Source organism: Chiloscyllium plagiosum, chromosome 11, assembly GCF_004010195.1.
Source record: "Chiloscyllium plagiosum isolate BGI_BamShark_2017 chromosome 11, ASM401019v2, whole genome shotgun sequence".
Classification (NCBI taxonomy): domain Eukaryota; kingdom Metazoa; phylum Chordata; class Chondrichthyes; order Orectolobiformes; family Hemiscylliidae; genus Chiloscyllium; species Chiloscyllium plagiosum.
Genome location: NC_057720.1, coordinates 20,886,770 through 20,913,148, shown reverse-complemented (window position 1 = coordinate 20,913,148; position 26,379 = coordinate 20,886,770). Strand labels below are relative to the sequence as shown.

General features: G+C 45.5%; 1 protein-coding gene across 2 annotated transcripts in view; it reads left to right on the top strand.

Annotated features, from left to right (window-relative positions):
- The first annotated feature begins 1,406 nt into the window (after nucleotides 1-1,406).
- Nucleotides 1,407-26,379, top strand: part of alg14 (ALG14 UDP-N-acetylglucosaminyltransferase subunit) — a 105,886-nt gene continuing 80,913 nt past the window's right edge. Inside the window, exons 1-2 of one of the 2 annotated variants that reach the window (XM_043698854.1) lie at nucleotides 1,407-1,707; nucleotides 8,171-8,322. In XM_043698854.1, coding sequence (XP_043554789.1) covers nucleotides 1,563-1,707; nucleotides 8,171-8,322 — 297 coding nt within the window. In that variant the 5' untranslated portion in view covers nucleotides 1,407-1,562. The remainder of the gene's footprint in view (nucleotides 1,708-8,170; nucleotides 8,323-26,379) is intronic. The other variant, XM_043698853.1, reaches the window with a different exon arrangement.

Genomic DNA, 26,379 nt, shown 5'->3' with positions numbered 1-26,379 from the left:
CTATTGACTAACCAGGTCATACCAACCAACTGCATTCACCAAGCACCACCTCACCATTTTCTCCCTCTGTCCACCATTAACCCACCCTGCCTTAATCTGTAGCTCCCTCTACCCCGCCTCCATTCCTGAAGGTTATACCTGACACATCAATCTCTCCACCTCCTGATGCTACCTGGCTTGCTGTGCTCTTCCAGCCTCCTGTTAGCAGTGGCAGAGAATGATCGTTTGAATGCAATGACTGGCTGGGTGGAAAGTGAGATCAAGGAGTAGCCTTTTGCCTTGGGAGGAAGGAGTAAGGGCAGAGTGTAGGAAAGAGTTCAACATGGCTGAGGGCCCAGTCAAGCATCGTGGAAGGCCAATTCTGAGCAAGACGGGGAACATGTTGGAGGCATATCTGCTGAAGGGACAGCATTAGAATAGATGTGACACGTATGGAGAAACTGGGAGAATAGACAGGATTCCTTGCAGGAAGCAGGGTATGAGGAAGGGTAGTCCTGCTGGCTGAGAGGATAGACTATCCCCAGAAATAGAAACAGAGAGGTCAGAGAAAAGTCAGAGATGGGCCAGGTGAAGGTGAGTCATGGTTAGAATGTGAGCACCTCCCCATCTGTTGCACTCCCTTCCTGCTGGGTGCAGAGATGAACTCACTATGGAACTGTGCCATCCAACCCCTCCATCTGGAACTGAGTGTCTTAAAGGGTCACCATTTGGGTCACATGGTTTCAGCTGGCGCGAACGTCACTTGGTAACAGAGAGAGAGAGAGAGAGAGCTGGGTTACCCTCAGCAACATCAGGACCAGAAAGTGAGTCATTCATTGGCACTTTCAGGTTTCCATGCGGAGAAAGGAACGCCAACATCCCTGCCCCGATTCAGGTCCTTTTTACCACCAGAGACAGCAGAACATTGCGCCAATCAACCTTGTGAATTGATTCGGAATTTCAAACTGTGCAGGGGAGGTGCCGAATGCGGCTGCGCGGGATTCGATAGCCGGCTGTGATTGAGATACAAGGTGCGGCTGCACAGATCCGGCTGTGATTGAGATACAAGGTGCGGCTGCACAGATTTTGATTGACAGCGGTGTTCGGGCTGCTGAGTGCGGCTGCGCAGATTTTGATTGACAGCGGTGTTCGGGCTGCCGAGTGCGGCTGCGCGGGATTTGATTGGTCGAAGTGACCGTCCTGCTGATAGCCATGGTTGAGATACCGGGTGCGGCTGCGCAAGGCTTGACCAATGCCGACCTGCCGAGTGCGGCTGCGCGGGACTTGATTGACCGTGATGCTCGAGCTGCCGAGTGCGGCTGCGCGGGTCTTGATTGACCGTGGTGCTCGAGCTGCCGAGTGCGGCTGCGCGGGACTTGATTGACAGTGGTGATCGAGCTGCCGAGTGCGGCTGCGCGGGACTTGATTGACGGTGATCGAGCTGCCGAGTGCGGCTGCGCAGGACTTGATTGACAGTGGTGATCGAGCTGCCGAGTGCGGCTGCGTCGGGTTTGATTGACAGTGGTGATCGAGCTGCCGAGTGCGGCTGCGCCGGGTTTGATTGACAGTCAATCCTGGGCTCAATGGGTTTGTGCTGCGGAGTTGCTGTGGTAGTATTTGCTCTCGGCTGTATTCTTATTGCCAGGATTTTCCTGGTACTCGGGAGAAATGGAGCTCCCAAAGTGGGCAGGCGCGGCTCCGCCAGTGTGCTGGTGGTGCTCGGTTCCGGTAAGTTAATTTCGGAGGCAGGGTAAGACCAGTGGCGGCTGTGCCTCTCCGTGTTTGTAAAGGATAAGGGGACCCCGGAAGTGAGTTAAGTTTCTGCAGAAGAAAACATCACATCAAATGTGGAACATGCAGATAGTTGCATGCCAACGAAACTGACATGTGACATGCTGCAAAAGATATTTAGTCTTCGTATTGTTGGAATATGCTATTGTTACTTGCAATTAATTTCTGAAATGAGTGTGCAGCATAATCTTGGGTATTGCATAGAGATGGCCAGGGATTTTGACACTTCTGCAGATAGATACTGGGTTCTGGATTAGTGGTGCTGGAAGAGCACAGCAGTTCAGGCAGCATCCGAGGAGCAGTAAAATCGACGTTTCGGGCAAAAGCCCTTCATCAGGAATGAAGCGTCAATTTTACTGCTCATTGAATGCTGCCTGAACTGCTGTGCTCTTCCGGCACCACTAATCCAGAATCTGGTTTCCAGCATCTGCAGTCATTGTTTTTGCCTAGATAGATACTGGGAACTAACGAACAGAGTATCAGACTATATTGATACCACATTTACAAATCAACGAGGTAAAAACAATGACTGCAGATGCTGGAAACCAGATTCTGGATTAGTGGTGCTGGAAGAGCACAGCAGTTCAGGCAGCATCCCGAAGCTCCTTGGATGCTGCCTGAACTGCTGTGCTCTTCCAGCACCACTAATCCAGAAACTACATTTACAAATGTCAATTGTTTAGCTAACAAATTATCTTCGGTATAGGTTTTCATTGCTATAGTTAGGTTAAATTGCATGTAAGTACTATGTGTATCACTGTTAAATAGACAGCTATTTGAAGACAAATAATGAAGTATTAATATAACTCCCTTTCTCCATTCTGCATCTTTGTTTCCCAAACTTTGACAAATTTTACTTGTGGGTAATAATCAACTTTTATGGTTCAGATCATAACGTGTCCCCATTCTTATTGCAGCTCTCTGAATTCAATGCATCATGTTCCTCTTCTCCTCTCCCATGACTCAGTTTTAAATGAAAGTAAATGAGCTTTTTATTTCTGTAGACTTATTGGACACCAAAAGAATAATGAAACTGATGAAGAATTTTAGGACATCATTGTAGCATTCCCAAAACAAATGTCAAACCATAACCTTTATCCTAGTCACGATTAGTATTTTAGAAGATTTTAATCTTCTGCCATGTGTAATTCTTCAGATTTAAACAGTAGATTAGATTAGATTAGATTAGATTACTTACAGTGTGGAAACAGGCCCTTCGGCCCAACAAGTCCACACCGACCCGCCGAAGCGTATACCACCCAGACCCATACTCCTACGTTTACCCCTTCACCTAACACTACGGGCAATTTAGCATGGCCAATTCACCTAACCCCTGCACATTTTTGGATTGTGGGAGGAAACCGGAGCACCCGGAGGAAACCCACGCAGACACGGGGAGAATGTGCAAACTCCACACAGAGAGTCGCCTGAGGCGGGAATTGAACCCGGGTCTCTGGCGCTGTGAAGCAACAGTGCTAACCACTGTGCTACCATTTTAAACAGTATGTTGCTCTCATTCACTCACTCTGTTTTAACATATGTTTTATAATTTAATGTCCCTTTTTTTTGTAAGTTTTTTTAACTTTACAAACATAAAATTATTGGAAAAAAATCAATAACATGTCAGCATAATAAAAAGAAAGAAAAACACATTACAATACAACTACTAACTACTAACTACTAACCTACCCTATAATACAAAGCAAACCCTAACACTGTGCAAAGCAACACAAAAAAAAAGCAAAAAAACCCCACAAAATACAGAACAGCTATGCTCGGCGAAAAGCTCCCAAACAAAGGAACGGGAGCATTGTGTATATATACTCACATTAACTCAGGAGACCCCCTCCAGGGCCCAGGGCTTGACAAATCTAATCATCCTGGTTAAACCAATGCCATAGTTAAGATTACTGACAAATCTATATCCAAATAACTCAAGTAGGGCTGCCATGTCTTATAAAAATTGTCTGTTGTGTGGTGCACCATGTTTGTGAAAAAGTCCAAGGGAATGTGCTCCATAATTAATTTCTGCCATCCCACCAAGCGCAGCGGGTTCTCAGACACCCAATTCATCAGAATATTCTTCCATGCACCGTATGCAAGAATATTAAATAGTTTCTTCCCATGCCCGTCTAAAGATGGTAAATTTGGTAGACCTAAGAAGAGAGATATCGGGTTTATTTTGACTTCAGTCCTCAATACCCTCCCTATCTCTCCCACCAGAGTGCTCCAATAAACACGGAGCCTGTGGCATGTCCAGAAGTAATGGGTACGAGTACCTACACTTATTTTACATTTGGGGCACACTGAAGATGCCCCTTTTCTAAACTTCGCCAGACGGTCTGGTGCCAGATGAGCCCTGTGCAGAACTTTTAACTGCGTAGCGCATGTCCTATTACAGATTGAGATCTTTTGAGTGTTCTCCCATGTTTCAGAGGAGATCTCCGCTCCCAGACCCCTCATAACCGGTTAATATCCTGCCAGGCCCTGCCACCCAGCAGGCGATAGAGGGCACTAACCGAAAGGGTGCTTGTGGAACGTAGCAACAACCTCTCTGTATCGGGCTTTAGGGCGTAGTGAGAAGCGTCGTCGTCTTCTGGATGAAATCCCTAACCTGAAAAAAACAGAAAGGTCTCTGCTGGGTATCCCGTATTTGAGGCTCAGTTGCTCAAAAGACATCATAACCTCCCCCTCAAACAAGTCTCCCAAACTAGAAGCTCTTCTTGCTGCCCATAGTTTGAACCCTGAGTCCATCGTCCCTGGTCGGAACCCTGGCATGCCAACTATAGGCATAAGTGGCGAAATCTTGAATAAACAGCCCTCACTCTGACGCATCGCCCTCCATGCATTAATGTCCCATTTCTTAACTAGGGTCTGTCCCTGAAAACAATATTCCCAAATGTGTCCTGGCATCATCCAGCTGTAACTCACCACCTTGACCTTTCTGCTGTCTGCAAGTTGCCTTGCAGCTTGTCTTGCATCTAGGACTGAGCAAAGATATTCCTCTAGTTCAACATTAGGAAGAGTCTTTCCCTTGCTATCAACTCCTGCCCTCTCCCTGAGATCTGACTGAACTTGAATGAAATAGTATCCCCAACTTCCTGAATGAGAGCAGATTTTCTCCATCTCCCTAATGCCTTCATTCCAAGTGATCACTGTCGCCTCGACAAGCTCTGCATTCCTCCATTATCTCTTTATTCTCTAGGACATCCCTTACTTTAATCTCACTTCCATCATTGATTGTGCTTTAATCTTCATCTTTGGTAGTTCAAACCACTCTACTCTGTCTACCTTTGAAATAAAAGTAATAAGCATGTTTTGTATAGTGCTATTTTTGCCAAAGAATTATTCACCAAATCATTTTGTAGCCAATGAAGTCCAGGATAGTGAAGAAGGCATTTGATATGCTTTCCTTTATTGGTCAGAGTATTGAGTACAGGAGTTGGGGGTCATGTTGTGCCTGTAGAGGACATTGGTTAGGCCACCATTGGAATATTGCATGTAATTCTGGTCTCCTTCCTATCGGAAAGATTAGATTAGATTCCCTACAGTATGGAAACAGGCCCTTCGACCCAACAAGTCCACACCGACCCTCCGAAGAGTAACCCTCCCAGACCCATTCCCCACATTTACAATGCACCTAACACTATGAGCAATTTAGCATGGCCAATTCACCTGACTCGCACATCTTTGGATTGTGGGAGGAAACCCACGCAGACATGGGGAGAATGTGCAAACTCCACATAGACGGTCACCCGAGGCTGGAATCGAACGTGGGTCCCTAGTGCTGTGAGGCAGCAGTGCTAACCACTGAGCCACTGTGCTGCCTTATTTTTAAACTGCACATCTTTGGACTGTGGGAGGAAACCAGAGCACCCGGAGGAAACCCACACAAACTCGAAGAATGTGCAAACCCCACAGAGACAGTTGCCTGAGGCTGGAATTGAACCCGGGTCCCTGGCGCTGTGAGGCAAAAGTGCTAACCACTGAGCCATCAAAATCCCAAATGTTGGAAGGTTTGAGATGTTTTAAAACTTGAAAGGGTTCAGACAAGATTTACAAGGATGTTGCCAGGGTTGGAGGATTTGAGCTTTAGGGAGAGGCTGAACAGGCTGGGGCTGTTTTCCCTGGAGCGTCAGAGGTTGAGGAGTGACCTTATGGAGGTTTACAAGATTGAGGGGCATGGATAGGATAAATAGACAAAGTCTTTTCCCTGGGGTTGGGGAGTCCAGAGCTTGAAGGCATAGGTTTAGGGTGAGAGGGGAAAGATATAAAAGGGACTGTGGTGTAAAATTATGTCCCAATACATGTGTGAATCATAATGTAACACATGTATTGGGCCAAGCAGTGGAATGTGGTGAAACGGTTAAAAATTATGTCCCAATACATGTGTGAATCTAACCGGAATGGAGGTGTTGCTTAGTCCCGTGTGAATCTTATTACACACCTCCCCGTGTGAATCTTCTTATCTGTATGTAACCAGAATGGAATGTGTTTTTTAGCCTTGCTCTGCTGTTCACATGAATGTTTATATCTGGAAAAGAGTATATCAGCTGGAAAAGTCTCCAGTTCGGTGAGTCTGCTCCGGGGTTACGTTTAACCGCCGAGCGTGGGTTGTTGGCAACCGCTCTACGAGAACTGACGGCTCCCAGTTCCGGTAACATGTAGAGTGAGTATAAGCCAGACCTGTTGTAAGTATGAGACCTGGTTGTGGCGGCGCTGCGGGGAATAAAATGCTCATATTCTAGCAGACTCGCCTCTTGGTCGTTTGTTCTGTGTCAGACTACTCTCCTACGAACCTGACCTTGAGAATTTTTTAAAACAGGGACCTAAGGGGCAACTTTTTCACACAGAGGGTGGTATGGGTATGGAATGAGCTGCCAGAGGAAGTGGTGGAGGCTGGTACAATTTCAACATTTAAGAGGCATTTGGATGGGTATATGAATAGGAAGGGTTTGGCGGGATATGGGCTGGGTACTGGCAGGTGGGACTAGATTGGGTTGGGATATCTGGTTGGCATGGATGGGTTGGACCAAAGGGTCTGTTTCCATGCTGTACATCTCTTTGACTCAGTCACGTTCTAATACAAGAATCCCAGCAGCTGATGAGTGTAATGCAAGCTTCCACAAGAGGGTGATATGAATAACATGATGATCTGTTGATTGAGGGATAAACTTGGGAGATGACTCCTGCTTGCTCTTTTCTTGAAATAGTGACAGGGGGTCTTTTGTGCCCACTGACAGGGACAGCTCAAACCTTCCAACAGCAGCAACATCCTTGTAAATCTTTTCTGAACCCTTTGAAGTTTAGCAACATTTTTCCTATAGCAGGGAGACAGTATTCTAAAAGTGACCTAACCAGTGTTCTGTGCAGCCAACAACATGACATCCCAACTCCTATACTCAATGACAAAAAATGGAGCAGGAGAGTTGACGTTTCGAGCATAAGCTCTTCATCAGGAATGTGCTGGGGGGCCCAAGGGAACTAAGAGATAAATAGAAGGGGAGCAAGGCTGAGGGGAGGTAGCAAGGAATACATTAGGTAGATGGAGGGGCATGATGGTGATGCCACAATGTCCTCCAGCGCATCTCCTCTACTTCCTGCACCTCTGCCCTTGAACCCGCCCTTGTAGCTTCACTAGGTTTATTCCTGGGTGGGAGGGTTTTTCTTCGAAGGAGAGATTGAGTAGGCTGAACACTCATTGTGTTTAGACGAATCTGTGGTCACCTTATGGAAGCAGAGGTTCTCTTGGGCGGGCTTGACAGAGTTGATGCTGAGAGGTAGTTTTTTTTCCTTATTAGAGAGTCTAGAGCCAAGGGGCATAATTCCAGAGTACAGGTAGTTCTTCTATAACACGATGGTTGCATTCTTGTGCAACTGTGCGTTCTAGAAGAATCCCACTTTAGAAACGGTGTTTAGAGTGTTGGCAATGTAATTGCGTTACACCCAGCGCATGTTTTAAAAGTTTGCACTTTGACAAATTGCCACACTATTTCTAATCATGTTATAGCAAATTCACGTTAACGAAACGCTTGTTGTAACAGAACAACCCCTAAGGGCTTAGAACATAGATGAGGAGAAATATTTTTGAGGGTTGTGAATCTGTGAATTCTTTACCACAGATGGCTGTTGACGCTGGATTGTTAAATATAATTCAATGCTGATGTGGACAGGTTTTGAATCAGAACTGGAATCTATGGTTCCTGGGGGGAATTAGCAGCAAAATGGAATTGAGCATTGTCATATCAGCCATGGTATCATTTAATGACAGAGCAGATTTGATGGGCTGATTGGCCTCCACCTGCTCCGATGGCCTTATGATTGAACAATGGCAAAACTAATTGATTATGAACTAGTTTGACCTGGAAATGTGTTTCATGCCTGCTTTCTCTCCACTCAGGGGGGCACACAACAGAAATTCTCAGGCTGATGGACAGCCTCTCTGCTTCATATGTACCCAGACATTATGTCATTGCTAACACGGACAAGATAAGTGAAGAGAAAGTTCGCATCCTTGAGGCATCCAGAACCAAAGGAAATACTGACCCTCAGGTAAGTGTTAACAATTGATGGGAGGGGGGGGTACAGTGCCTCAGTGGTTAGCACTGATGCCTCACAGTGTCAGTGACCAGCCTCAGGCGACTGTGTGCAGTTCGCACATTCTCCCTGTGTCCGCATAGGTTTCCTCCGGGTGTTCCAGTTTCCTCCCACAGTCCAAAGATGTGCAGTTTAGGTGGATTAGTCATGCTAATTTGCCATAGTGTCCAGGGTTGTGCAGGCTAGGTGGGTTAGCCATGGGAAATACAAGGTTACCAATACATGGTGTGTTCAGGTGGGATGCTCTTTGGAGGGTCAATGTGGACTCGACGGGCTAAATGGCTTGCCTCTGCACTGTAGCGATTCTGTGGTGATTCTATGATTTGTTGGCGATATCATTGTCAACAGTTCCGGCGACTTATTTTGCAGTTTTTCTTTAAGCATACTGATGAGACCTCTCCAGTTGTGAGGCAGTTCATTGTCTCTGGAAAGATTAATTGGTTGTTTACAAGAATGGATGTTGGAACAGGAAAGGGTGGCAGTTGGCAGCTGGTCTGTCAGCAGATGACACCAAAATTGGAGGTGTAGTGGACAGTGAAGAAGGTTACCTCGGATTACAACAGTATCTTGATCAGATGTACCAATGGGCAGAGGAGTGGCAGTTGGAGTTTATTAGATAAATGTGAGGTGCTGCATTTTGGGAAAGCAAATCTTGGCAGGACTTATAAACTTAATGGTAAGGTCCTAGGGAGTGTTGCTGAACAAAGAGACCTTGGAGTGCAGATTCATAGCTCCTTGAAGGTGGAGTCGCAGGTAGATAGGATAGTGAAGGAGGTGTTTGGTATGCTTTCCTTTATTGGTCAGAGTATTGAGTACAGGAGTTGGGAGGTCATGTTGCGGCTGTACAGGACATTGGTTAGGCCACTGTTGGAATATTGTGTGCAATTCTGGTCTCCTTCCTATCGGAAACTTGTTGTGAAACTTGAAAGGGTTCAGAAAAGATTTACAAGGATGTTGCCAGGATTGGAGGAGTTGAGCTATAGGGAGACGCTGAATAGGCCTGGGGTTGTTTTCCCTGGAGTGGAAGGGTTAGGAGGGATATGGGCCGGGTGCTGGCAAATAAATGGGAGTAGATTGGATTGGGACATCTGGTCAGCATGGACAAGTTGGTCTGTTTCCATGCTGTACATCTCTACACTCGATCTGTGGAGAGAATAGGCATGTTCATGCTGTGGTGGTAAGAGATAGTCAGAATGTTTCTCTCTTGAAGTTCCAACAAAAAACTGGCATGTGGGCTCTTTGCTGGAGACTCAATTGATGTTAGCTTCCTTGCCTGCTGTGAATGGGTAGGCAGATGGGGAATTAGAAAGGGACCCAAGGGGAAATCTTTTCACACAGGGGATTGTGCGTGTATGGAATGAGCTGTCAGAGGAAGTGGTTGAGGCTGGTACAATTACAGCATTTAAAAGGCATCTGGATGGGTACATGAATAGGAAGGGTTTCGAGGTATATATGCCAAGTTCTGGCAGGTGGGACGAGATTGGGTTGGGATATCTGGTCGGCAGGGACAAGTTGGACCGAAGGGTCTGATTCCGTGCTGCACATCTTTATGACTCTATTACTCTATGGCATGGCCATAATTGGTTTCTGGAACTTTCTTCTTACTGACTTGAGCATTTTTAGAGCAAACACACAGATTTTCTGCTCCTGGATATTTCTCTCTCAAGCCAATCAGAACTTTATCTCCCAGGATCTGATTGAAACGAGGACACAACTCTTCAGTGTGGACACAACTGTTCAGTTTCAGCAAGATCTATGTAGACAGTACCTCTTAACTCGAGATTAGAACTTCCACTTTCTTCCAGCCTTCCTCCTCCTTATAATACTCTTCCATTATTAGTACGTTAGTGGTATTAACCCATCTCCCTGCAGCTAAGGCATATATTTTAATTTGTTTTCTATGGGTCTAACCTGCTTTGCTTTGTGTTTAAATATTTAGGCTGATGAGGCAAGGGAGTACATGTTGAATGGTAGCCCCACTGCAAGTACAGGGAATCAGGAACCTTGGTGTGCAGTTCCACGGATTATTGAAAACAGCAGGAGAAGTTGATCAGATGGTTAAGAAGATCTGTGGGATCCTTGTCTTCACCAGTGCTTAATGGTGCTGTCAACATTTTCTAATTAAGTGTTGTTGGAGTACATGGGACTTGAACCTGGGCTTCCTGACTCAGGGTAGAAACCCTACCACTGTATGAGATGTTAACTCGGCCACAGTTGGAGTACTGTGTGCAGTTCTGATCGCTACACTCGAGGGAGGATGTGATTGCACTGGTGAGGGAGCCGAGGCGGATCCCCGGGATTTTGCCTGGGCTGGAGTAGATCGGCTAACGAGAGAGACTGGCTAGGCTGTGCTTGTTTTCCCAAGAGGGCAAAGGGGGATCTGATTGGGGCATATAGACTTTCCCCTTAGTAAAGGGATCCATAACCAGGAACATAAGGACCGTTCCCTGCGGGACTCTCTGATCCACTCTCTAACGGCACCTCCCCCTGCTACTACTGCTGAAGGTGTAAAACCTGTCAGTCAGTTTGCTTCCTTCCTCCTCACTATCCAAGGGCCCAAACACACCTTCCTGGTGAAGCAGTGCTTTACCTGCACTTCACTCACTCTACAGTTATAGAGATGTACAGCATGGAAACAGACCCTTCGGTCCAACCCGTCCATGCCGACCAGATATCCCAACCCAATCTAGTCCCACCTGCCGGCACCCGGCCGATATCCCTCCAAACCCTTCCTATTCATATACCTATCCAAATGCCTCTTAAATGTTGAAATTGTACCGGGTAAGTTCAAAACTAGAGGACATATTTTTATGGTGAGAGGAGAAAGATTTATAATGGACCCGAGGGACAACGTTTTCATGCAGAGGACTGTTCATATGTGGAATAACCTGTCAGAGGAAGTGGTAGATGCATGTAAGTTACAACATTTAAAAGTCAATACTCTGACCAATAAAGGAAAGCATACCAAACGCCGCCTTCACTATCCTATCTACCTGCGACTCCACTTTCAAGGAGCTATGAACCTGCACTCCAAGGTCTCTTTGTTCAGCAACGCTCCCTAGGACCTTACCATTAAGTGTATAAGTCCTGCTAAGATTTGCTTTCCCAAAATGCAGCACCTCGCATTTATCTGAGTCCATCTGCCACTTCTTAGCCCATTGGCTCATCTGGTCAAGATCCCATTGTAATCTGAGGTAACCTTCTTCACTGTCCACTACACCTCCAATTCTGATGTCATCTGCAAACTTACTAACTATACCTTTTATGCTCACATCCAAATCATTTATATAAATTAAAACATAATGGACCCAGCACATTGAGTTTAATGTGGACCAGTGTGAGGTGATACACTTTGGTCGGAGTAACCGGAATGCAAAGTACTGGGCTAATGGTAAGATTCTTGGGAGTGCAGATGAGCAGAGAGATCTCGGTGTCCATGTACACAGATCCCTGAAAGTTGCCACCCAGATTGACAGGGTTGTTAAGGCATACAGTGTTTGGCCTTTATTAATAGAGGGATTGAGTTCCGGAACCGGGAGGTTATGCTGCAGCTGTACAAAGCTCTGGTATGGACACACTTGGAGTATTGTGTACAGTTCTGGTCACCGCATTATAAGAAGGATGTGGAAGCTTTGGAAAGGGTGTAGAGGGGATTTACTGGGATGTTGCCTGGTATGGAAGGAATGTCTTACGAGGAAAGGCTGAGGGCCTTGAGGCTGTTCTTGTTAGAGAGAAGAAGATTGAGAGGTGATTTAATAGAGACATATAAGATAATCAGAGGGTTTGATAGGGTGGACAGGGAGAGTCTTTTTCTAAGTATGGGAACGGCAAACACGAGGGGACACAACTTTAAAGTGAGGAGAGATAGGTATAAGACAGATGTCAGAGGTAGTTTCTTTACTCAGAGTAGTAAGGGTATGGAATGCTTTGCCTGCGACGGTAGTAGATTCGACAAATTTAAGTGCATTTAAGTCGTCATTGGACATGCATATGGATGTACGTGGAATAGTGTCGGTGGGATGGGCTTCAGATTAGTATGACAGGGCAGCGCAACATCGAGGGCCGAAGGACCTGTACTATGCTGTAATGTTCTATGTTCTATTATCCTTGTGGCACTCCACTGGTCACAGGCCTCCAGTCTGAAAAACAATCCACCACCACCACCCTCCGTCTTCTACTCTTGAGCCAGTTCTCATATACACATCCAAATCCTTTTAAATGTTCTCCCTGTACTCCGTGAGATCTAATCTTGCTAACCAGTCTCTCTAGTCTCCTGCATTCCCAGAACTACTTTTAAGTCACATTCTCAAGATAACCTAAGGTTTTATAACAAAAGGTGACATCTCAGCTCAGACAATGCATTAAAGGTGTGAGGTCAGAGTCTGTCTGTATCCCAATCTTGAGTCAGACTGGTTCTATTTCCAAAGTGGAATTTACAAAATGTTACATGTATTGACTGTTTGCATTGACTGCCTGCAGATTGTGCAGTTTTTGAACAAAATGGAATATATCTGCAAATACAAATTCACAAACTAGGAGAAAGTGAGGACTGCAGATGCTGGAGATCAGAGTCGAAGAGTGTGATGCTGGAAAAGCACAGCAGGTCAGGCAGCATCCGAGGAGCAGGAGAGTTGTGTTTCAGGCATAATGCCTTCATCAGGAATGAGGCTTGTGGGCCAAGGGGGCTGAGAGGTAAGTGTGAGGGGGGTGGGGCTGAGAATGCGATAGGTAGACGAATTAGGGAGTGATGGTGATGGGTTGGAGTGGAGGGTAGAGTGGATCAGTGGGAAGGAGGATGGACATGTAGTACAGTTCAAGAAGGCGGTGTCGAGTTGGAAGGTTGGGACTGGGATAAGGTGGGGGGAGGGGAAATTGGGAACCTGGTTAAATCCACAGTGATTCAGAGAACATCTCTGCAACACCCACACCAACCAATCCCACGGCCCTGCAGCTGAGCCCTTTAACTCCCCTTCCACTCCGACAAGGACATGCAAGTCCTGGGCCTCCTCCATCATCAAACCTAATCACCCAACAGCTGGAGGAAGAACGCCTCACCTTCCGCCTTAGGATCCTCCAACCACAGGGGATTTCACCAGTTTCCTCACTTCCCCTTATCCCAGTTCCAACCTGTCCATCTTCCTTCCCAACTATATGCTCCACCCTCCTCTCCAACCTATCACTTTCACCCCAACTTTCATCTACCTATCACACTCCCAGCTGCCTAATCCCGATCATTTATCCCTCAGCCTCCTTGGCCCACAGGCCTCATTTCTGATGAAGAACTTATGCCTGAAACATCGACTCTGTTAAGGCAGGAACAGGATACTGATTAAGGATGATCAGCCATGATCATATTGAATGGTGGTGCAGGCTCGAAGGGCAGAATGGCCTATTCCTGCAACTTTTGTCTATTGACTCTCCTCCTTGTATTCTGCCTGACCAGCTGTGCTTTTCCAGCACCACTGTGGGATCCTTGTCTTTACTAGTCAAGGCATTGATGGTACTGTCAATGTTTTTTAATTAACTTGTTCAGAAGTGTTGTTGGAGTACGTGGGACTTGAACCCCAGGCTTCCTGACTCAGGGGTAGAAACACTACCGCTGTATGAGATATTAACTCAGCCACAGTTGGTGTACTGTGTGCAGTCCTGGTCGCCACACTCAAGGAAGGATGTGAAACGCAGACTGGGTGACCGCTTTGGCGAAAATCTGCATTCTGTCCGCAAAAAAGACCCTGAGCTTCCAGTTGCCTGTCACTCCAACACACCACCCTGTTCCCTGGCCAACATCTCTATCTCAGGCTTGCTGCAGTGCTCCAGTGAAGCTCAGTGCAAGCTGGAAGAACAGCAACTCATTTTCAGCTTGGGGATCCTGCAGCCTTTGGGACTCTATATCGAGTTCTACAATTTTAGGGATTGAACTTCTCCCATGTCCTTACCTCCACTCATTCCAAACACCAGCTCTTGTTATCACACGGTCTGCTATTACACAACCATTAGTCCCAGTTAGTAGCTACTCATTCTCCTACGCTGATCATTATTCATTCCTTTGTCTGTCCAACTGTTCTTCTGTCTCTTGGGGCTCTATCCTCACCTGTCATTTACTCCTTACCCCCTCCCCTCGCCCTTTCTGCTGAACAAAAAACATTTTCCTAGCTACCATCAGTTCAGAGGAAGGGTCACTGGACCTGAAACGTTAACTCTGATTTCTGTCCATAAATGCCGCCCGACTTGCTGAGCTTTTCTAGCAATGTCTGGTTTTGCTTGTGGCAAGGGCAGGAGGTTTAAAGCAGAATTAAAGATTTTCATCCAATGCATGCTGCTTATCTAGAACTCCAGGCCTGAAAAGATTTTAGAAGCAGGAACTATCACATCATTTACAAACAATTTAGCTGAACCCTTGAAACGCCACAGAGCACAAGACAATGGGCCAAGTGCTGAAAAATGGGATGATACGAAGTAGGTGCTTGACGACTGACATGATTAATTCTGTGCTGTAGAACTCTATAACCCCTTGTGCTGTAACTAATGTGAAATGTTTGGAATAGCACACTATCCTTTTCCAGTCCAAACAAATCTACAGAATAGTAGATAATGGAAATCAGAAACAGAAACAAAAACAAACAGTTCTGAAAAAGGATCAGTCAATCTGAAACATTAACTCTGCTTTCGCTGCACAGGTGCTGCCAGACGTGCTGAGTTTTCCCAGCAATTTCTGTTTTTGATCCTTTTTCCAGTTTTGGTGTTTCTATTTTGGATGCTCCGGGATAATTCAGTGAATTACCACGAGATGGCAGCAGAGTTGACAATACTGTGGTTCAAAGCTTGAAGCAGGAGTTGCCCCTGCTTGAATAGTGTTTAACTTATTAAATTCACCCTGTGACTGGGTTCACTGATTAGAACAGCCAGTCTCTAGATCACAAGGTAAAGAATGCATGGGATCGCTCCGTAACCTGGCAACTTAGTAAACATAAAAGGCACAAACATTTCTGATCACTATCTTTTAAATTCTTTCACTGGGGTATGAATGTCGCTGACCATTGATGGTCCATCTGTAATTCCAGAAGGTGATGGTGAGGAGCCGCCTTGGAACAGCTGCAGTGCCCTGGTACAGGCACACCCTCAATTCTGTTGGTGAAGGGGTTTGAGGATTTTAATGCAATGATGGTGAACGAATGGAGATCTAGTTCTGGGTCAGGATGGTATGTGTCTGGAAGGGACCTTTCACCTGACTGTGTTCCCATGCATCTGCTGCACTTGTCCTTCTAAACGGACAAAAGGGAGACGGGACAAATTGTTACAGCTCACCATTGTTACTATGCGTCTATGGTAGTGAGGGAAGTCAATTTTTTCAGATGATAGGATGCCAATCAAGTGGGCTGCTTTTTTCCAGGTAGAAGCGAGCTGAAGGTGCACTCCTCTAGGAAAGAGGGGAGGTATTCCATCACAATCTTGATTTGGGGAGGCAGTGGCCTAGTGGAATTTTCACTGGACTATTAATCCAGAGATCCGGCTAATGTTCTAGGGACCCAGGTTCAAATCCCGCCATGGCAAATGGTGGAATTTGAATTGATTTTGAAAAAATGTCTACAGTGAAGAGTCCACTGATGACCATTGTCAGTTGTCGGAATTCTGCCTCAATCACCCTTGCAGGCTGAGTGTTCCAGATTCCCACTACTCTCTGGGTGAAAATTGTTTTCCTCATCTCTCTAAACCACCTGTCCTTTACCTTCAGTTGATGCCCCTGGTGATTGATCCCTCCACTAAGGGGAGAGGTTCCTTCCTGTCTATGTCCCTCATGATTTTATACATCTCAGTTATGACCCACTCAGTCTCCTATACACTAAGGAAAAGTTCTCCACTCTAATTTCTCTTTGTAAATGCAAGCACTCGAGTCCTGGCAGCATCCTGGTAAATCTCCTCTGCACCCTTCAATGCAATCCATCCATCGTACAGTGTGGATTCCAGACCCGCATACAATACTTTAGCTATGGCCTAACCAACATTCTATACAGTTCCAGTGTCGTCTCCCTGCACTTAAACTCTGTGTCTCCACAATGGCCTGATAGCCCCAACACTGACCCCTATGGGATACTGGTCCAGTCACAAAAACATCCCTTGACCCTCAATCTCTACTTCCTGACACTCAGCCAATTTTGGATCCAATTAGTCAAGTTTTTTTGGATCCAATGGGCTGTTAACCTTTATGGTCAGTATCCTCTCTGGGATCTCCTGTGTGGTTCACTAAGTTGATCCTGGAGTTGACTGGGTTTGGCTTATGAAGGAAGACAGAGTAGACTGGGATTACATTCATTGGAATTCAGAAAAATGAGGGTGGATCTTAAACATAAAAAAATTATGAAGGGAATAGATAAACTAGAAGTCGAGGGGATGTTTCCACTGGCAGGTGAAACTAGGATAAGAAGACATAGCCTCAAAATGAGGCGGAGCAGATTTAGGACTGAATTGAGAAGGAACTTCTTCACTAGAGTGTTGTGAATCTATGGAATTCTCTGCCCATTGAAGTAGTTGACGCTACTTCAGTAAATGTTTTTTAAAGCTAAGATTTTTTTTTGAACAATAAATGAATTAAGGGATACGGTGAGAGCTCACAAAAAAAATCAGCCATGATCTTATTTAGATTAGATTACTTACGGCGTGGAAACAGGTCCTTCGGCCCAACAAGTCCACACCGACCCTCCGAACAGCAACCCACCCAGACCCATTCCCATACATTTTACCCCTTCACCTAACAGTACGGGCAATTTAGCATGGCCAATTCACCTAACCTGCACGTCTTTGGATTGTGGAGGAAACCGGAGCACCCGGAGGAAACCCGCGCAGACACGGGGAGAATATGCAAACTCCACACAGACAGTTGCCTGAGGCAGGAATTGAACCTGGGTCTCTAGCGCTGTGAGGCAGCAGCGCTAACCACTGTGCCACTGTGCTGGAGTGTGCCAGATGGCCTACTCCTTCTCCTGGTTCTGATGCTCCTAACAAAATCCGTGCTGAGGTCCAAGTCGACTATGTCAGTGTATTGCCCTCATCTGCACATTTGATCATCTCTTTGAATTTTTCAATCAAGTTGCTCAGACCTGACCTCCCCTTAACGAAACCATGCTGGCTGCCCGTGATTAGTCCCTGCCTGTCAAAGTGCAGATAAATCTGCTGCTTAGAATTGCTTCCAATAGTCTCCCCACCACTGAGGTTACACTGACTGGCCTGTAGTTTTCTGGTTTATCCCTTGCTCCCTTCTTTAATAATAGTGCCACATCAGCTGTCCTCCAGTCCTCTGACACCTCTCCTGTGGCTGGGGGTGAATTTGAAAATTATTGCCAATGCCCCTTGCTGTTTCCTCCTTCACCTCACTCAACAACCTCAGATACGTCTCATCCGGCCCTGGAGAATTACTTACTTTTAAGCCTGACAGACCACTCAAAGTCCTGTCTGCTGATACTAATTCCTTTAAGTATATCACATCCGGGGCAGTCTCATTGAGAATGGTGCTATTTGTAGAGCCTGCTGTTCTGGTTAGTTGTTTTGTGGTCCACCACCATTTAAAATTAATGTAGCTGGACTGCAGTGCTCAGATCTGATGCTTGAGTCATGGACTCGCTTAAGTCAGTCTGGCCCACCGGACTGGCAATATTTTTTGTTGAGGTGTGCCCACAGCTGCTAATATGGCTGTCTTTCATTTTTTATTGAATCGGAGTTGGTTTGCTGGTTTGGAGGAATGGTAGATTGAGGATTTAGCATGAGATGATAGCCTTTGGTTGATGGCCCACAGGTGCTTCATGGATGCCCTGTTTTGGAATACTTGGTCTGCTCTGAGTCTTTCCAGTTTTACCTGGTGGTAAGGCCACAGGAAGCAGTGGGAGGTTTGCTTGGTGTGCAGAGGGGACTTCATTTTAATGACGACTGCGAGGTGATAATCCCTAAATCAGCAAGGGTGGATATAACCATGCCAAGTAGATTGGTGAGGGCAAAGCCCAAGTACATTTTGTGTTCAAGGTGGTTCCCTCATCATCTACTGCAGACCCAGTCTGACAGAAGGGTCCAACAGAACGTGGCCAGGTTGGTCTGTCATGCTGCACTGGGGCACCTGTTCACCCTGAGGTGGGGATAACAGCCATGACGAGCAACTTAAAATATGTGTTGACCCAAGGTCATTCTCCTGCAGCTAAATGGGTCATCCAGTTTCCAATGGAAACGTACTGTCTTTAAGGAGCACCAAACTGCGAACCTATCCAGTTGGAGATATGCTGCAAATGTTGACATGTTTTGAGAGGTCAGAAACTGGGTGAGTTGGCATTATTGACTTTGAAAGTCATTAACAGTCAGTGTCACTGTAACCAATTATTGCTTTGGCTAGGTTATCAGCCTGGTCCCCATCATGCTTATTGCCCATTTTATGTGCATGTTGGTACACAGTTTGCTGTTTTGTATTGAGTTGAGTGCTGCCCTTCAAGATGGGCTGCTTTGTACCTCTCTGTTGTTGTGTCTGTTACCGACGTAGGTAGCTCTCTACCTGATCGACTGCGCACGATTCAGTGTTCACACTGACACCACAGCCTCCCTCAGGGAAGATCCCCCCCCCCCCGCACTTCTTCCCTTATGGTGGGTATGAAGAGGATTCTTGTAGGGGTTATGGCTGCACATCTGTCATTTCCTTCATTCACTGTCAGGCCCTCCCCTGGGGGAGATCCCAACTCACTGTCCGGTCGTGACTGAGAAACCGAGTACAGGGCTCTCCAGGCAAAGTCCCTCCCCCTTTCTCTCATGGAGCTGAATGGAATGGTGTTGCATCCACCTTCCAACCTGCACTTTGAGATGATGTAAGTTCACGGATCCCAGGTCATCTGCATTTCTTTTTACCCTTGAGGAGTTTATGGACACGTTTATGTAGACGGCTGTGAGCTCCAGGGCCTGTCTTGTTTTGTAAAGCAGTGAGTGATGAATATTTGGTTACACTTCAGGTTTCTGCCTGTGATCTTTGGATCCCCGTAGCAGAGAGGAGCAGGCAGGCAGATGCGGTGTGGCTCTGCTCCTGGGCCTGATCAATGTGGCCATTAACAGATCCAAGCAGAGGGCTGTGGAGGGGCTCCTGATTCCCAATCCTGCCCAGTTTTCATGGTTATGTCCATGTCCAGGTGCTCTTGGGATGGGAGCAAGCAATGCCTGCTGGGAATACTTCAGATATTCCGTCATTGGAATATCATGTGGACATCGCAGGGGCTGGCGGTTTTATCATCCTGCAAAAATGATATTTTATACTTTTAATTCCCCTTGGGGACATCCATTGTAATTTGCCTATTTACAATAACATCTTGTGATGCAGTGATCGTCTGAGCATGTTTGCCTAGAAGCTGTGTTCAAGTCCCACCTTGAAATATGATCGCCAGGAGCCAGGAACTGTGAATCAGACACAAACAGGGAAAGCATTGACCACACTTAGAATAGAATCCCTACAGTGTGGAAACAGGCCCTTCAGCCCAACAAGTCCACACTGACCCTTGAAGAGTAACCCACCCAGACCCATTCCCCTACCCTATTACTCTACACTTAGCCCTAACTAATGCACCTAACTCACGTATTCCTGAACACCATGGGCAATTTAGCATTCACCTGACCTGCACATCTTTGGATTGTGGGAGGAGGTCCGGAGGAAACCCACGCAGACACTGGGAGAATGTGCAAACTGCACACAGACAGTCACCCAAGGCTGGAATTGAACCTGGGTCCCTGGTGCTGCAAGGCAGCAGTGCTAACCACTGAGCCACCGATCCAATGGAAGTGCAAGATTTTTTGTTGTTGACTAAAGTCATCAAAGCCGGAAATCTGATGTGAAAAGATTACAGGAATAGAAAACTCATTTTCCCAGGGAAGGGAGCTTAAAAGTAGCGATTTAACTGGCTGAACCACAAGACATATTTGTTGATCTTTTTGTTTTAGAAAAACAAGATTGGCAATGACTTTAGTGAAAGAAATAAAACAAAGAATTGCAGCTGCTGGAAATCTGAAGCAAAAATAAATTGCTGGAAAAACCCAATTTTCTGTGCTGAGAGAAACAAAGGTTGCGTTTTCAATCAGATCATCACAGAATCCCTACAGTGTGGAAGCAGGCCATTCGGCCCATTGAGTCCACACTGACTCTCCGAAGAGCATCCCACCCAGACTTAACTCACCCCCCCCCCCCCCCCAACCAATCCCTATAACCCTGATTTCCCACGGCTAACGCACCTAGCCTGCAGAATATTGTCCTGGACAATAAATTTACGGAGTTTGTATTTGATGTGCCCATCTTATCTGCCCTGACGTTATCAACCTATATCGGTAGAATAATACACCTCAGTTATTAACCTATGTTTCCGATGAAGGGCTTTTGCCCGTAACGTCGATTTTACTGCTCCTCGGATGCTGCCTGAACTGTTGTGCTCTTCCAGCACCACTAATCCAGAATCTATATTTCTCCAGTTGACCATTGCCAAGCGTGTACTTAAATATTCTGAATTTAAAGGAAGCTTCGATGATCTGTTTCTTGAGTGAAGGCTTTCGATACCCCTGTTTATTTTACCCTCTGGCTGGGGGTGTTCAAACATCCAGTGTGAAACTCGTTAGCAGGGATATTGATGTTTTTAAATCACTCTCATTCACTCTATCCTGCAGTGAGCTGTTTATTCACTGGTGAATTGCTTCACTTCTCTCTGAGGTGTGAGCTGATAAAGATGAGTTGGATCCTGGCAATGAGAACAAATTTGATGTTGAAACCAGGTGGTAAAAGCAAACAAAGGCCCCTTAATAACTGCTTTGCCCTCTCTCTGGATTCGAATGATTGATAACATAATTGCCTGTTTTTTAGCAGTGTTTCTTTCATCTTGTATGTTGTAAATTGCCTCCGAGTTGGCAGGACCTGTACAATAGGTATGGAATTTCCCTACATCTCCAGTTTCGTGTTTGATTGCCAGTTTCCAAGTCACAATTGTGAGGAAGAAGCCACATTAAGAAGTTGTAGAATGACAGGTTTTAAGCTAAGGAATGTCAGATACTTGGTTTAAGTTGTGAAGACAGAACTAAGTTTGTTTGAGAGCAGTTTAACTATTCCATAAATCAAATCTCACATTGAAGGCTGATTGACTGTATTAATTTCTCTTTATGGTTTGTTACCTTGCAAATAAATTTGATTGAGTTTAGCCTGTACATTGTGAACTGCATTTATTGGTAAAGATATAGAGTATAAGTGTTTGCGTTGCTGAAGCTGACATTAGTGAGACCGCACATGGAGTACTGTGTAAAATGTTTGCTTCTTTCCCTGAGGAGGGAGGTAATTGCATTGGAGGCAGCTAAGAGGTGGTTCACTAGATTGATTGCAGAAATGAAGGGTTCATCTTCTGAAGACAAACTGAGCAATTTCGTCCTACACTCTCTCTGGATTTTAGAAGAATGAGAGAGGATGTAATTGGCGGATATAAGATGTTGGAGAAGGTTATAAGAGATAGGGTTTATAATCATCTGGAGAGGAATAAGTTGATTAGGGATAGTCGACACGGTTTTGTGAAGGGTAGGTCGAGCCTCACAAACCTTACCGAGTTATTTGAGAAAGTCACCAAGCAGATGGGTGAGGATAAAGCAGTTAATGTGTTGTATATGGATTTCAGTAAGGCATTTGATAACGTTCCCCACGGTAGGCTATTGCACAAAATACGGAGGCATGGGATTGAAAGTGATTTCAGGGTTTGGATCAGAAATTGGCCAGATTAGAGTGGTGCTGGAAAAGCACAGCAGGTCAGGCAGCATCAGAGGAGCAGGAAAATTGACGTTCGGGCAAAAGCCCTTCATCAGGAATAAGCTTCCTGATGAAGGGCTTTTGTCCAAAATGTCAATTTTCCTGCTTCTCGGATGCTACCTGACCTGCTGTGCTTTTCCAGCACCGCTCTAAACTAGACTTCTGGTTTCCAGCATCTGCAGTCCTCACTTTTGCCCTGTACAGAAATTGGCCAGCTGAAAGAAGACAAGGTGATGGTTGTTGGGAAAGATCCATGTTGGTGTTCAGTTACTAGTGGTGTACCACTAGGATCTGTTTTGGGGCCACTGCTGTTTGTCATTTTTACAAAAGACCTGGTGGAGACGTAGAAGGTTCGGTTAGTACATTTGCAGACTGCACTAAGGTCGGTGGAGTTGTGAATAGTGCTGAGGGGTGTTGCAGGTTACAGAGGGACATTAGTAAGCTGCAGAGCTGGGTGCTGAGGTGGCAAATGGAGTTTAGTGTGGAAAGGTGTGAGATAATTCATTTTGGAAGGACCAACAAGAATGCAGAGTACTAGGCTAATGGTAAGGTTCTTGGTAGCATAGATGAGCAGAGAGATCTCAGTGTCCATGTACATAGATCCCTGAAAGTTGCCACCCAGGTTGATAGGGTTGTTAAGAAGGCATATGGTGTGTTAGCTTTTATTGGTAGAGGGATTGAGTGTCGGAACCATGAGGTCATGCTACAGCTGTACAAAACTCTGGTGCACCCACATTTGGAGTACTGCGTGCAGTTCTGGTCACCACATTGTAGGAAGGACGTGGAAGCTTTGGAAAGGGTTCAGAGGAGATTTACTGGGAAGTTGCCTGGTATGGAGGGAAGGTCTTATGAAGAAAGGCTGAGGTACCTGAGGCTGTTTTTATTAGAGAGAAGGTTGACTTAATTGAGACATATAATCAGAGGGTTAGGTGGCATAGTGAGAGCCTTTTTCCTCGGATGATGATGGCTAGCACAAGGGAACATAACTTTAAACTGAGGGATGATATAGGACAGATGTCAGAAGCAGTTTCTTTACTCAGAGTAGTAGGGACGTGGAGCACACTGCCTCTAAGAGTGGTAGATTCGCCAACTTTAAGGGCATTTAAATGGTCAATAGATAGGCATATGGATGAAAATGGAATAGTGCAGGTTGGATGGACTTCAGATTGGTTCCACAGGTCGGTGCAACATGGAGGGCCGAAGGGCCTGTTCTGCGCTGTAATGTTCTATGTTCTGTACTAAAAGGGATTGACAAAGTACATATGAGGAACCATCCTCTCTACATGCGACAATCTAGAATGAGATGTCAGTTTCCGAATAAGGGGTAGCACATTTAAAATGTGAGAAATTACGTCTCTCAGAGGGCGTGTGTGGATGCTGGCACATTGAGAAGTTTAAAGAGGCGATAGAGAGATTTTTAGTTAATAACAGGTTGAAGGGTCATGGAGAGCAGACAGGAAAGTGGAGTTGAGGCCGAGATGAGATCAGCCAGGATCGTGTCAAGTGACGGAGCAGGCTCGAGGGGCTGAAAGGCCTACTCCTGCTCCTAGTTCTGATAGGGGAACAAAAATATCACTGGGAAAGCCCTGCAAGGTGTGTTCGGAAAGAGGAGATGTTAAATCTGTTAGACAGTGCCCCGTTCATTCCAGCTTTCCAGACAGAGCATATTTCAGCTCCCAGACAATTCAGTGTCGGTCTTTGGGGTTGTCTTGTGCCTGTGGACACCAGTAAAGTGTGTTGGGAAAGAGTCTTAACTGGATCAAGGTGTGATATTTGGTGTCAGTTTAATCAACAGACTTGAGTGGTACCAAAATCTTTACCCCACAAAAAAAAAGTACCCAAGGCATTTCCTTATGAGAATGTTTGTTTGTCTCGGCAGCAGGTTAGCTTCTTTTGTGCCCATAAATCATCTACAAATTTGGTTAGCTGTAAGGGAATATCTGTGAGATGAAGGCATTATGGTCATTCCAGTGCTATGCAGCTAGAAAGAAGGAATGCAAGATCAGCCAAGGTGAAGCATGTGGTCGGGGGAACTGGGATTTCAAGTATGTCTGTGTGTCCCTTGGCCACAATGTGAAACCATGAATTGCTTCAAGCAGTGCCAAGCAGAAACCAGCCTGAAAATCATTACCAATCCCTTTTCCTGTCAACTGCAGGACTGCAGATAAATGTAAATTGCACATTAATCCTAATTCGGCCATTCACTGGGAATTTGCTTGAGTCCAGATACATTAAAAAAAAAGCTGTCATGGCACCGGGGTAGTGTCCCTACCTCTGGGCCAGAAAGCCCATGTTCAAGTCATGGCTTTGCTGCAGGTGTGTTACAACAGATCCCAGCAGGTCGATGAAGAAAACCCCATGAATGAAAACAGATTGAGGTCTTGTGGAAGCACCGGCAATGCTATTACCTCTGGACCAGAAGGCCTGAGTTCAAGTCTCACCTGCCAGAAATGGGTTGTATCAAGTCTGAGCAGGTTGATGTGGAATTAATTTTTTTAACACTGAAAGCAGACTACAACTTTGTGCGTCAAGTTAGGAGGTGCATACCTTTAATATGTCACTCTTGATAAAAGTATAAAATATTCACTCGGGTTCTACTCTTCACTTACTGTGTTTTGGAATAGAATGTACAATATTAAAGCTGAAAATGTGTTGCTGGAAAAGCGCAGCAGGTCAGGCAGCATCCAGGGAACAGGAGAATCGACGTTTCAGGGTTCCCTGGATGCTGCCTGACCTGCTGCGCTTTTCCAGCAACACATTTTCAGCTCTGATCTCCAGCATCTGCAGTCCTCACTTTCTCCTGTACAATATTAAAGCAAGGACTGGTAACAAGCATGTGCACTGACTCACTCGTGCTCACCTTTTAATCTCCCTTCACCTGAAAACTACATGTAGTCTAATCTTTGAGTTGATTTCCCAAACCATGATATATAAACTATCCATGAGTAAACCTTTCATCTCCAAATTCAAGACAACAATGGAATAGGCCCCTGAGCCAGAGTATATCTGCTCCGTCTGTTTCTTTTCTTCTTTATCCTTTTTTTTGTTGTTTTCTTTTCTATTTTTTTTCCTCTCGACTTACTCCATTCCTCAGACAGCTATGGTGGTGGAGAGTTGAGCCAGCACAGACTCAGTGGACATGCAGCCTTAATGTAGCCCAGTAGGGACTCCCTGTTTTAGAAGCACTGCAATGCTAAACCTTTGCCTTTTATTTCTTTATTTTTCTAATTTAGACCTGAGGTTACGTCCCTAGGTATCTTCATACCCTAAGATGGCACCGGAATTGGCGACTTTACCCACTTTTCGGTGTACTCATGTATCCCTGTACTGGAGTACGTGTGATAATAAACCTAATTCTAATTTCTTGGGCCAGTGTATAAGGAGGAAGTTTCTCTCTTTAACTGTTTGGTTGCAGTTTAATCAGCCACACACTGAAATGGCATTGCATTTTACTGCTTCTGATGCACATTTTTCTGATGGAGCCAAATTATTTCTGAACTTTGCTCTGTTAACGAACTGTGGGCAGGTCAGAAGTACACGGTATCACTCCTGGAATACTTTGTTTAAAGCAAACCGTGTTGAATTTGCCCGTCAAAAGCAATCAAGTCATGCTGTGTCACTATAATCCCTTCATGTATTCAGGTTGCTTTATCTCCCATGTTGCATTTTACATAAAAAATGGATTCTGAAAGTATGCTTACACCTATATGTTATAGGTTTACTTCCATACACTCAGAGTGAAAATAAAGTAGGCTTAGAAGCATTGTATAAAGGGATCAGAGCAGAGATGTAACAGTTCCTATTATAAACTTGTACATCTCTTCTGTATTTGTGCACTTAAAGTCATAGTGATGTACAGCATTGAACCAGACCATTCGGTTCAACCCGTCCATGCCGACCAGATATCCCAACCTAATCTAGTTCCACCTGCCAGCACCCGGCCCATATCCCTCCAAACCCTTCCTATTCTTATACCCATCCAAATGCCTCTTAAATGTTGCAATACACGTACCACCCTCTGTGAGGAAAATGTTGCCCCTTAGGTCTCTTTTATATCTTTCCCCTCTCACCCTAAACCTATGCCCTCTAGTTTTGGACTCCCCGACCCCAGGGAAAAGACTTTGCCTATTTATCCTATTCATGCCCCTCAATTTTGTAAATCTCTATAAGGTCACCCCTCAGCCTCCGACGCTCCAGGGAAAACAGCCCCAGCCTGTTCAGCCTCTCCC